We start from the raw sequence: 13,054 nt of genomic DNA on the forward strand, positions 1-13,054 counted from the left end.
GCTGCCTGCCCATAGTTCATTCCTGCCTTTGCAATGTTCGCTCTATATAAAAGCACTATAAATGCCATTAAACTGGCTAGTACTCTGGTTGCTTTGTCTTGCTCTACAAGTGACAAAAGAAACTTGAAAACACAAATGAGCTTCAAGCTAAACAAATGAAAGATGAAATAAAAGTTTTCTGAAAACATCCTATAAGTTTGGTCCCTGTCAAAGAATATATTACAGGGTTTTAAGTTCAATGAAACATTTTATGAACTAAAAAAAATTCCAGGATTCAAATGTTAATAATTTAATGATGCACACGTAACATGGGAAAATAACCCACTGAAAAACTCTTTTGAAAATAAGCACTATACACAGAAGGAAATTGCCTACATGCAGCTTAAGGTCATAATTCACATTAGATCTGAAACAAAAACACAACTTTGTGGTGCAAAGATGCTAAGAAATTTCATTTGTCCTAAATGACAGTACAAAAAAACACTCTCACCTTCTCCAACAAGACAGCATATTCCAAGCTTGAGAAGAGGAAAAGGACACAACACAGTGTTGAAGACAGGCGTGTTTTCCTAAAACAAATGCAATATAGCTACATCAGCCTGATGTTGCCTGGTCCAAGGAGAAAGGGAAGCAAGAGAGGTAGAGCTTATTGACTGGGGAGGGGAGGAAGCTAGAAAAAGAGAGGTAAAGGAGTAGATGGAATTTTAGTTTGAAAAATTCTTGGATCACAGCCCAGAGGTAGTGTTGGAATCTATGGAAAGGTACTTAGTACAACACCCTTTGATTTTGCTCAAAAATTTAAAAGTTTAGATAAAAATCAAATATGTGCTTTCAGATAAAAGTCCCTGACAATTACTACCCTACACAATAATAGCCTGCATGCTCAAAGTCATTCTTAGAAGAATTGCATCTCAGAAACCACAAAGTACAACCAGCCGTTCTGTTTTGCTTTCTCATTTATGTACATACTGTCATAAATAAAACTACTTCAGAGCTACTGGGAGAGGAAGAAAAAAGAACAAAAAAACCCACAGCTTTACAAAATGATTGTCTGTTAATGTTTAAGTGCCATGCTCAGGCCTCATCCAGATTAAAGACATGTAACGACTGACAAAAGAAGTGTATCAGAACTAGAATATTATTAAAAGTTGAGGGCTTCAGTCTCCCATTTACAGTATTTATCACATGTCCCTGCAATGCAGCATGGGGTGCCTCTTTAAGAACGAATAATCTTTAAGGACCTGAAAACATCTTCCCAGACCTCCACATTCTCCCTTCAACCCTGCACGGTACCAACAGAAGCTACTCACACGTACTCTGTACTTAAACCCACTGCATTTTGCATCTAACTGTGCTAGACGGTGGAAGCACTGGGTGATTACTTGGTCACAGCAGAGTTGTAGAAGTTGAGACAACTGTAGGGGTTTGCAGTGGAGAAGGGTGAGTGGCTGAGCACAGAACAGGCAGAAGTAGCTCCTGCTCAACAGCACTCACCTACATGAGAAGTTGGTATTAGTGGACGCGGTGTCAGAATGGGTGCTTGATAATATAATGTATTATCAATAAATGCAGAATAAAATTTTCACAGGCACATCTTGCTCAAAGTTAAGACTGTTACAGATTTTCCCATTTTCAAAAGATTCCAGTGTTACTGGGCACCCTGCTGAGAAAGGACCACAAGACCTTCATTACATAATTCCTTAGCACAAGATCCATCTCCAACATTATCATGGCTAGGCAATAAATACAGCTTTTAAACAGGCTGTTATCACCACTTAACAGGAAGAGATGAGTAAGTAATTTTCAGCAAGCAGGTCATTGGAAGAAAAAGAAACAGAGCACTGGTCTCTAAGTCACTTCAGAGATGTCACCTGCATGCCGCTTCTTTGCCAAAAAGCATCCGCATCATTTACTCATCTCTTGTACTAAACCTGTTGGCACTCTGATCATTCTCATAACTCCTTTTACCTTTATACTATGTACAAGTAAAAATTTTAACCGAAATTCTTTACTGTTCTATTTTATAATAATAGAGCAACTCAGTAAATGAAACACAACTGTATTTCCCATTCTACATAGCTCTTCTTAGTCACCTTTCACAGCCTATTAAAAATGATCCAGAGAACAGAGGTAAGAGAAAAGGAATTAGAGAGAAATTTAGAATTGTTGTATTCATGGACTCCTTGAAACTACCAAACTGTACATACAGAACAAAATGCAAGACTAAGGTACTTTTTTTTTTTTTTTTTTTTTTTTTTACTTTTAATAATGGTAAAATTCATACGTATCTACTCCTTAATTCTAGATCTGTGCATTTTAAGTAAGCCTGTAGCTGACAGGCTGTTTACTATAGTACACTAACATTTCTTGTCCAAAGTTAATGCAAAAAATTTTTAGTAAAAAGCCCGTGTTTCCTTAAAATTCCTATGCTGTTACAAGCCACATCTAGTCCCTTCCATATTTTCAGGCTAGGTAAAAAAAAATACTTAAGCAAAAAATTAAGTTTTCAAATAGAAGTTAACAAATACAAATTTCTAACACCACTAAATCACAAATCAAGTTCAGGACAATACTCAAACCTTCCTATTTCCAGTGGTGGAATAGCAGCTGGGAACACAAATACAAACAAACTCCAATGTTTCTATTACAGTCATAAACAATTATTATGCAAGAAAACATTATGCAACGACTGTTCAGCAATCAGTTGTTTAAAAGCAAACTGTAAATTGAAAATACTAAGAAAAGTCAAAGAATATTTTAAAACCTTTGGAGTAGAGATTGAGCTCTGACCAATCATATAGCACCCCCTGGCAGACATTTCTTATAGTCAACTGAAAGAACCAGAATGGAGAACTTTCCACAATTTATCTTTTTATTTCATATTAAAAGAGAATGCAACTATTGGAGGGAAACGAATTAAAAAGGAATATACTAGCAAATTAGTTAACCCACAGGAATTAAAATGATCCAGTGAAGAATTCTGTTGAGCAGTTTCTAAAATAAATGGCACAAATGAAAACAGACATGAAAATAAATTTCATTTTAACAAAGCTATTCTAAATGTCAAATTAACAGCACTTATGCTTGTGTTGGGACCAAAGACTATTAGTGCTACTTCTCACATTGCCATACTTTGACAGAGACATCAACATAAACGGGGGGGAAAAAAACCCCACGCACTTAGCATCAAAAACACATAAAAAATAACCTATCTTTCTCAGAGCACTACTATATAAATCTGTTCTTTATAACAAGAACTCAGGGCAAACTGTTGCTTGAGATAAGATTTCTTCCAGGAAGTAGTAAGAAATGGTTTTTCCATCAAGCAGCCTTTCCTGCTCACTGGAAGATTTTCATTCAAAGCATCTTCTCCTTCAGCCCAACTTTTTTTTCTGAACTAACTTATAGCCATTCTATTGGCTACATTTAACTGTTCAGATTTCAAAACTGCAAGTGAACCTACAATATTATGTCCAATTCCAGGCAGGATTTACATCATGTCTGGCCTTTTTTTTTTTTTTTTTTTGCCAGTGAAAAACATGCACTTAAGAGAGCTCATTTACTCTGCAATATTATGGAATAGAGGTAGCAACTTTAACTGTTAAAAGACAAACATCTTCAATCTGAGAGATACCTCTCAGTTTCCTAAAACCAGGTGTGTATTCAGACTAACCAAGCTTCTTCACCAAATCTCCAAACCCCTTGAGTTTCTCTCCAAGTCTCTTTCATTCTAACCTTAAAAATAAAGGAACAAAACATGGTCTAAGCCACTGCCCTGAGCTACTCACTCAACCTCGCAGCACAGTTTCAGTAATATGGCAAATGTTTTTCTTAATGCAATAATAGTGAAGTGGAGGAGAGATCTAGGAGTGGGGTGAGGTTTGGGGGTCTGGACGATACTGGTGGACAGGGAGACATATGGTGTCAGTAGAAGTATGACAATCTGCACGACACTTATCTAGAAAAGGCTCTCATTAAAGAATCCAATCAGCCATAAGATAAAAGGTAATTTCCTTGCATACACAAAATAGGTTTAAAAATGCAAAACAAAGTATGAGTAAATAAATGGCCTGTTTCAAGTGGAATGCCAAACCAACCTATAGTAGCACTTAATCTGTTCAGTAAGATGCGATTTTACTGATTACACTAAGTTATTCAAGGTAATGAAAGGACTTGACTAAAGAAGGATTCTGAGCAGTGACCTGACAATAAAACAGTAGATTTTATTCAGCAAGTCTCAAAATAATGAAAAAGAGGTAGTTCTTCACACAACCCACAGTCATAAAGGTTTTTGCAGATGCTAGAAATTAATATGGGCTCAACAGGAAACAACAATTTCATGGCAGAAAATGCCACCGAATACCTCCATGTATGCAGGAACCAGTCATGACTCAGGAACGCAGTCTGGGATAACAAATGGTGGTAGGGAAATGCAAGAATATATCTGCTCTGTTCTTATATTCTTCCTTAAACATCATTTGTGGCTACTCTTGGATTCCAGTTATCAAACTTTGTGGATCCAGTGCAGCTGCTTTTATTCTTATGTAATATAACTTACTGAAGTACTTCTGGTCCCTTCCACACTGTTAGAGGTACAAACTTGCTGCACAAGTAGTTACTTTCCTTCTCTTTCCCTTTGAAGACTTAACATTGTAAGCAATTGTGAGATGCTGTCTTATACCACGTTATCTTTGCCAATCAACTACTTTGCATCTACTATAAACTGGTCTGAGAAATTCAGATAAAAGTGGTTGGTTTATTACTAGTGCAGGCACAGATATTGACAGCTGAAGATGTACCTCAAATTTATGTTGCCTATGTAAAGTATAATTTTAACATTCCTAAGAGGTTCCACGGTACAGTAAACTGGCATTTCTAAGCTGTGATTACACTCTTTAACACTTTGATCACACTTCCAAAGCAGTCTCCCTAGCACAGGGTAGCAAAATTCTAGCAGAAGCTAGTATGGGCTCTAGTATTGGCAGGAATCAAGCTCTAGTATGAACAGGAATTAAAAAATTCAGCTTTCTTGCAGACTTTAGGCAATACAGGCAGATCACATTTCAGGGTTTTTTTAAAAAAAACACCCACTCACTACACTGGAAAGCCACCAGATTTCTACAGACAGCAGAAATCCCATTTCCTCGCACGCTTGGCAAACCAAAGAAGACAAAGCAGGTGAGCCGTGACATAACCTTGATGTAGTTTAACAAGTAACATGGTTTAAAACACCATTTCGTTTGGTACTTAGATACTTTGATAGTTCTGAGAGAATTACTGAGTGTGACCACAAAGCTGATCATGCAACTTTCTTTGTAACTGATCATACAGAGGGCTCCATCCGTGCAAAACCAACCACACAACCCCACAGCCTTAGAGCACGTATAACATTACTCTTACCATCTCAGGTCCGGGAAAAGGGAGACAGAATAATGCAACTACAAGAATATATTTCCATGTGCAGCACAGAGAAGCCAAAACATATGCACCCAGTTCTCCTACTAATACTTATTACAAGTACATGTCTAAGATTTGTATGAGGGGTTTTTGAGGGGTCGGGTTTGGCTTTTTGCGATTAAGTTACTAAAAGTATTTTCCTCATGTTTGGCAATTATTTCAGTTCTTCATTTTACAGAGCTATTCAATGGTCATGTAATTTTAAGTTAATTTACCCCCAATTCTCCATGCAAACTCTACCAAAGCAATTGTAGCAACCATAATCAGAAAGTCTCTTTTTTTTTTTTTTTTTTTTTTTTTTTAAGTTTGCTTCATATGAGATCTTTTGTGGTTGCTTAGAAACAACATTCTCTTTAATTGTTTCTGAAGCACGTCTAACTTTCCCTCCCCTGGTGACACTGGAAAAAAGAATTTGGCTTACTTGTATGTTACCTGTGAGACAGTTTCGAATTTGTTTTCAGCTATAACAACCCCACGTTGTCACACACTGCGTTAATAGTTACTTTCTAGCTTCACTGACAAGAAGTCTACATGTTACAAGACTAGCTTTGCTGAGAACTGGTATGGAAATCAGCATAACATGTTCTAGAAATGTTTTTTCAGATTTTTGTTTGCTCTTTCTTTGCTGTTGTGTTGTTTTTTAAAAGAAAAAAAAAAAATCAGATTCACTGCTATCAATGATTAACTGCAAAATTAAGGGTACCCAAATCTTAGGAAAGCTGACAAATTTTAAGTTGTTCAAGCAATCTTTTCCCAGATGCCTCTTAGAATGGCTAATAATGCAGTCTTAATGTAAGCTAGTATTGTTTTCCTACATATCCATTTTAGGCACTTAAATAGCAGATACTGCCACCTCATTTTTTTTGGAAAGAAAACTGAAACACAAGACTATAATAGTCAAATACCTTCTTTTTGTAAATCCAGTTAGACATAGACTATCATTTATGCTAAGGTCAAGCAACAGAATTAGAGAACATCTGTGAAAAAATCAGTTTCAAGTAATTTTCTCATTATTACAAAGAATATCTGATTGAATCTCAGTGTCTGCCACTGATTTTTTCATCATATTCTTTAATTACCCTAATCGGAAATCATTCTTCTACCAAACATTCGCATAGGCTACACTCAAGTCTTAACAGTCAGTCTGCTTCATAGCATCACTTCATTCCTGCAGCAGGTCCATCCTGTGCAGTGGCTCAAGCATATATTCATATATGTGTGTGTTTCAGTATGTATAAACCTGGGTGAAAGCAGGGGGTGTGGGGAGCAGAAGGGGGCTGGCAACTTTAATACCAGTATTTTTTTCCATTGACATTGCAACACCAAATGGCATTTATGCATTGACTTTGCAATAGGATTAATTTCCCAGTCCTGGTTGTTTTAATTGTTTTAACACAAATTATTTTGCTAAATAGAAGTGTTCTGAGTGTACCGAGGAGACAAAAAGAAGTCACTGGTGTTTTGGAGCAGGTTTGGGAAAATATATTGGCTATGATTATTCTTCTGGTGTTTCTCCAACGTAAATTCATATTCTGGGTTAGGTAAGTCAAACTAGCAGTGGTCATCTTTTTTTTTTTTTAAGGCATAAGATGTATATTTGCTCTGACCAGGGTACATCTTAGCTAGGAAAATATCATCTGACAACTAATGTTACAATCTAATCACCTCTGTCACAACAGAAACACACTGGTACTAGAAACAATTAAAGACTTTATGCATGCAAACAGAATCAGTCAAGAAACCTTCCTTCTGGAGTATCTCCTACACATAACTAGCAACTACTTTATTGAAACAAAACAAGCCCAAAAACCACAAAAAAAACCCTCTTCTTACTCTTTCTAGAGTCACAGAAATAAAGGTGCTCTGCAACTGAGTCCAAAAGTTGTCCCACAAATGCTGTTTTGGACAGCAGATGGATAGGGCAAAAGTTTCAGTCACATGGAACTACAAATCAAAACTTTCTGTTCAAAATGAAATGTATCATGAGTATGGATGAAAATTGGCATGACCAAGTAATATGCTGCCAGTGTTTTGGGGGTTACATTTAAGCACCGAACTGCAATTTCTTAATGTTTATCTACATTCAGTACTAGACCAAATAAAAGTCTTAATGGGAGCCCTGGGTTTCAGTCTCTGGTTTAGGGACTACTTATATGCAGCAATACTGTTTACAGTAAAATAAAGAAACATTCTGTAATCTTCTGTGTTCTTCTTTTTGAGTAACGATCTCTGATTTCTTTCCTGCATAACTTAAACAGGAAGCGTAGGGCATGCTCTCACCTATAGCAAACCACAGACAGTAATGGCACTTTCCAAAAGGGAGGAGGACTGAAGAAGAGAAACATAGGGAACCACATCCTCATTTCCATGGGTAAGTACGCTAATTTTAAGCTAGTTTATAGACAGTGTATGAATATAGCATGATCACTTACTTTAAGAAAAAAAGGTTTTTTAAGAGACGTGACTACTACTAATACACAGTATAATCCAAGTCCATTTTCTGGGTTGGGTTATTCCACCATATTAGAGGAAGCAAAGCCTACCTAGGTTAAAAAAAAAAAGGCAAATGAATTTGACAGCCTGGTTAGACCAGAGCAATTCTGGACAAAGACTCAGAGATGGGTGTAGAATCTGAGAGTCAAACTGGCATCTGCTGAATTTAGATACACAGCTAGTTGGTGCTTTTAGGATGCAAGATGGATCACAACTGGAGACCTGCAGGACTAAGCTGTTGAAGAGTCTAAGTTCCAGTGAAATGTCCTTCATTGGATTTAACCCTAGAATCACAAAGTCACTTGAATTAGATGTTTATAAAATGCAGCTGAAGTAATAGTTTATATTTTTTTCTATTTACTTAATAGAAAATGAGTAAGCTTAAACCATCCTTGTACACCATAATACCGTAAGCTAGTTGAATATTAAGAACAGTGGAGTGATATACACCTCAAAACATGAGGCACCATTTAAAATTACTCTGTCCTGTTCTTCCTACTGACACCACCAGTTTACTCACTTGTAGCCATGATACCTGGAGGACATGCTGGTATCCCGTGATCAACTGCCCATCTGTAAGCTCCTTCACCAACTAAAAAGCTAGGAGACACAGAAGAGGGAGTTTAAACAAAACCATATAACAAATCCCCCTTTTCTTGCAATTATTTTTTCTACTTGGTTTGGTCATTTTAAAATGGTAAGCTGTCTACATTTCACAGAAATGTCAGCTATAATTACATTCGGCAACCTTATGTAGTTTCATTAAAAGACTATGCAGCTCTGACATTAAGTTTAGCATCGGATAAAAATACGTGCTATTAAATTTGAAATTAATTACCAAATAGCACCAGCTTTTCATTGCAGCTAAACCAGGACAAAGCTGTCTATAGTGTTGCTCTCTATAACAACTTAGTTAGATCCTGAAGACCAACAACATGGGATGAATGAGGCGGGAATGGTAAGGTATTTCCAGTAAAGTCAGCCAGTGCCACAAAAATATCAAGTCGTCCTTTGAGAAGTACAACTCAAGCTAAAAATAAGCCTTATTTAGAAGGCTAAAGGTCTGTTTTGTGGAGTTTTATCAAGCGTTTGCAAATGAATCAAGTCTACTGAATTTTTAATAGATTTGCCAAAAAAACCCAACAATTTGAGAAGTTGTTTTCTAGTCAGTACTGAACACTTTACAGTATAGAGACAGTATGCACTGCCGTGACAATGAATGACAGCAAGATGTTGTACATAGACATGTAACTTGGGGAAGGGGGGCAGAAATCAAAGAAAATCTCCATTATCTATACTGTTTCCCCTTACTAAATTTGATTCCCTGAAAAGGGGAATATGGTAGTTGGAAAGCATACATTTTCAGAAAGCCACTGCACAACAGTACCAACAACAGCAACACAATAAAGGACAACTATTTCCAATCTTAACTTCATATTCCCCTTTTGAAATAAGAATAAAACAACTGCCTAATGGACTCAAGAAGTAAAGGCTGAGAATTTACAGAAATTTCAAGAAGTTTTACAAAAATACCAGAATTACAAACATGAGGCTAAAGAAGTTGTTTCAGCTACAAAGAAGTCCCTGGGACCACATAGTACTACAATTTCTGAGAACGTTATTCATATAGCAAATTTGTTGGCATTAATGCTGCTGGAAGTTTTCTTGACAGTGCTATATCTGACGCCTGCAGCTTTCAGCAAGAAGTATTTTGAGTTGGTACTTTCTATCTTCTCTATGACTTAACCAATACAAGAGGTGTGTCCAGTCTTTGAAAAATCTCAAAAAAAAAATTTATCTAGATAAGAATTTGAATTGTTAAATATACATTTCTTACCATCGTTAGTGCAGCTCCAGATAAATATTGTTCATGTTGCAAGATACTGTAGAATAAGTTACTGGGTACTTTGGGAGAACTCAAGCATCTCCTATTAGGTAAGCTAGTGCTCAAGAAACAACCTGTCACTTTCATTAACGTAAGAAACACAAACAGTAGCCAAACCTAATTAAATAGTATTCTCTGTTGACTAAAAGAAGGTGGTTTTGGTCTTTAAAAGAAAAGTTTTCTATCAACAACACATTCTCAGGAAATGAATAAACACTTCCTGTTCAAGAAAACAATTTACGCAGAAAGGAAGAGTAGGTGGAGAAAGTAGCAAGCTCAAATATTAGTTTTATATATCATAACTTGAATAACACAGATCAGTCAGAAATACTGCATTTTACAAGCAATCTCACAATTGGTTTTTTAATACTTAAAAACACAAAACCAGTCACTATTATTTATGAAGAGTGCAAAAAAAAAAAAAAAAGAAAAGCACCCAAGAACTTCTAAAAACTTAAGTAACGTGACTTTTACTGCTCACGCTTGTGTTCTTAACTCCTAGTTTCCTCTCCCTCCTGCAAGATGGGCACAAAGTATTTTCCAGTTCTGGTCCTAAAGAATGGTTATTAGTTGAAGCAGACATCTCCTGCTGACATCTAACTGAGGCCTCATAACACCAGAGATCATTTACTTTTTCAAATAACTTTTCTGTTTGGATGTCTTCAAAGGACCACATAATCACAGAAGAGTTAAAATGAACGGTTTACAAAAAAAAAAAAAAAAAAAAAATCAGGATCTGAGTGCTTTGTTGTCTGTACTACCTATCCCCTATAAATTGATACAGAATTAGTTGGTGAGAGACTCCTACAGGACATACAGCCTGAACTCAGTTCTGCAGGTAGTCAAACCTTTATAATCTAAGCAAGACTAGACAGTCTTTACACCATCCCAAAAAGCCAGTTCTGTGATCTGGTTCAGCACACAGCCACACACACAATTGTACCAGCCACAGACGACAGGGTGGCGAGAGGGTGGGAACCAGCAGTCTGGCACTAGGGAACTGCTTTAGTTGCCATGAGAATCATCCATGTAGAAAAGTTACAGCAGGCAAGAAGGAACGGGGCAACACTGTAAGCTGACAAAACCAAAACTACCTCTAAACAGCTACCACTGAGTTTGATTTATTGGGAGAGAGGAAAAATAGGGAATAAAGCCAGTGGGCTACAGAAAGCAGCCAAAACCCCACCAAGTCTCAAAAGCCTTTAAGGTTAATTCAAAATACAATTTTCCAAAGGGGGAAAAAAACCCCCAAAACAAAGGATGAATGAGTTCGTGCTCTGCTACTCTGAAACTTGGTTCTGCACAAACAAGATAAAAAGATCTTTCTTGCAAGTATATCAAATGAATAGTACTCTGTAATTGTTACAGGCTTAGAACACACAGAAGATGAAAACATCCTCCCAGCAAGGAGGAGATGCTTGGACACGCTTTCTAGTTCCAGGCAAAATAGACCATATTAATGAAAATGCAAGTAAAGGTCTCCAAAAATGGTCTTTTTAGGCAATTTTCTCCAAGAATATGGTTATCCTGGTGTTATTTGCTCCAAACAGGACCATTTAATATGGGCTGTAGGAAGACAGGCCACACCAAGGTAAACAGAAATGGTAGAAGGAGGTTGCGTTCATTCAGGATAGTCAAGGCAATCCTGAATGTAACAAACTCACTTTGTAACATTTATTATAAAATGCAGCAATCACTCTTGACATCACTGTTTCAAAGAAGAAATTGTTCTGAAGAAATACAGAGCAGAGATAAAGGTGGTGCAAATCTTCACTCTAGGCACGCTGTCCTGCAAGTTACACAATGCACACATCCTGCCTAAAAGTACTGTGAAACTGTGAAGCAATTACAAACCCTGCATACCCAAAGGTATCCACCCTAAGAGGGGATTCCTTTCTATATGGGTTACTATTAATACTGAAAAAGGGATACAGACACAAACTTAGATATCAGTAGCACTAAGCAGTTCTAAGAAAAGAGATGTTTAGGTGTATTTGTACCATCCTGCAATTCTTACATATTTACACTTAATAGTAAACAGATGTAAATCAGCCTTTTCCCTTAGGAAGGTAAAGGTTTTAGCATAAGAAATAGAAAATCTTCAAACATTACTACAAAAATTCTAATCCATTATTCTGTGACCAAAGACCACTTCCAAAGATCCATCCACTATGTAACTGCACAATTACAGTACTGCTTTCTTTTGTAAAGTTATACAATGAACAGGAATATCTTATATGATAGCACATAACATTTACAAGTTCAATATTTTCTGTTCCTGCATACATAGGAAGAGAAAATCCTGACAACATCAAGCTGAATAAAATACGACAGGGACCTATACATAAAATATGCAAGGACCTTAGAAGTTTCAAGAAATACACTCGTGCATTCAGGGATTTTCACTTTAAACCTTTTAAATTTTAATTTGGATAGTGGGATTCTGTGTTTTAGACAAGATGACAGGATATCGATCCAGAATGACACATTCCACAGAGCTATTTACAAATTGGACACGTCAGTTAAGACAGTTGATCACTCCTTCCCAATAACTTTACCATCTCAGAATTAATTTCTTCTCATTAGAATTTCTTCTACTGAAAATCTGAAATATACCACTTTGAATTGGGTTTGAATTGTCACTATAAAAATGGGTGCTGAACAGGGGTAAACAGGCCAAATTAACTGTCTCCATGTGTTCTGTTATAGACAAGAATCTCCATAATGTCACTTTTACTAATCTCACAGTTCCTGAATTATTCTTGTGTGGTCATGTGCCAAACATTCTGGCCAGAAAACATTAAGCTACCTTAAATCATGCTATAGAAGAGCCTCTAACACTAGGTTTCTTTAACCGGACAGGTTCTTCGGCTAAGCAGTATCTGGAAGATTCCCCAACATACTACTTGCCCATGAGAAACAAGATGAAACTTGCCTATCTTTACAAATAAAAATCAGTTACTAAAATCCTCACACTTGGTAGGAATGCCAAAAATACAGCTGATCTCTTGTTATTTGACTATATATATTCCCAGCTTGTGCAGGAATGTATTTCAGTCCCAAAACAACGCATCATGCCAAACCCTGCCAGAAAGGCAAGGCATGAAATTGTCACTAGTCATCCCCTATAATGAACACAAGCTCTATCATTCTGAACTTGGGATATCCTGTATGTACAGGAGAACCTACCAAAGCAAGTCTAAAGCACAACTCATCATA

At 36.7% G+C, this 13,054-nt stretch overlaps 1 protein-coding gene across 1 annotated transcript in view; it reads right to left on the reverse strand.

Annotated features, from left to right (window-relative positions):
• Window positions 1–13,054, reverse strand: part of TASP1 (taspase 1) — an 86,111-nt gene that overhangs the window by 54,396 nt on the left and 18,661 nt on the right. Inside the window, exon 7 of the mRNA XM_074150473.1 lies at window positions 8,471–8,550. Within this exon, the coding sequence (XP_074006574.1) occupies window positions 8,471–8,550 (80 nt within the window). The remainder of the gene's footprint in view (window positions 1–8,470; window positions 8,551–13,054) is intronic.

Source organism: Numenius arquata, chromosome 7 (genome assembly GCF_964106895.1).
Source record: "Numenius arquata chromosome 7, bNumArq3.hap1.1, whole genome shotgun sequence".
NCBI classification, from domain to species: domain Eukaryota; kingdom Metazoa; phylum Chordata; class Aves; order Charadriiformes; family Scolopacidae; genus Numenius; species Numenius arquata.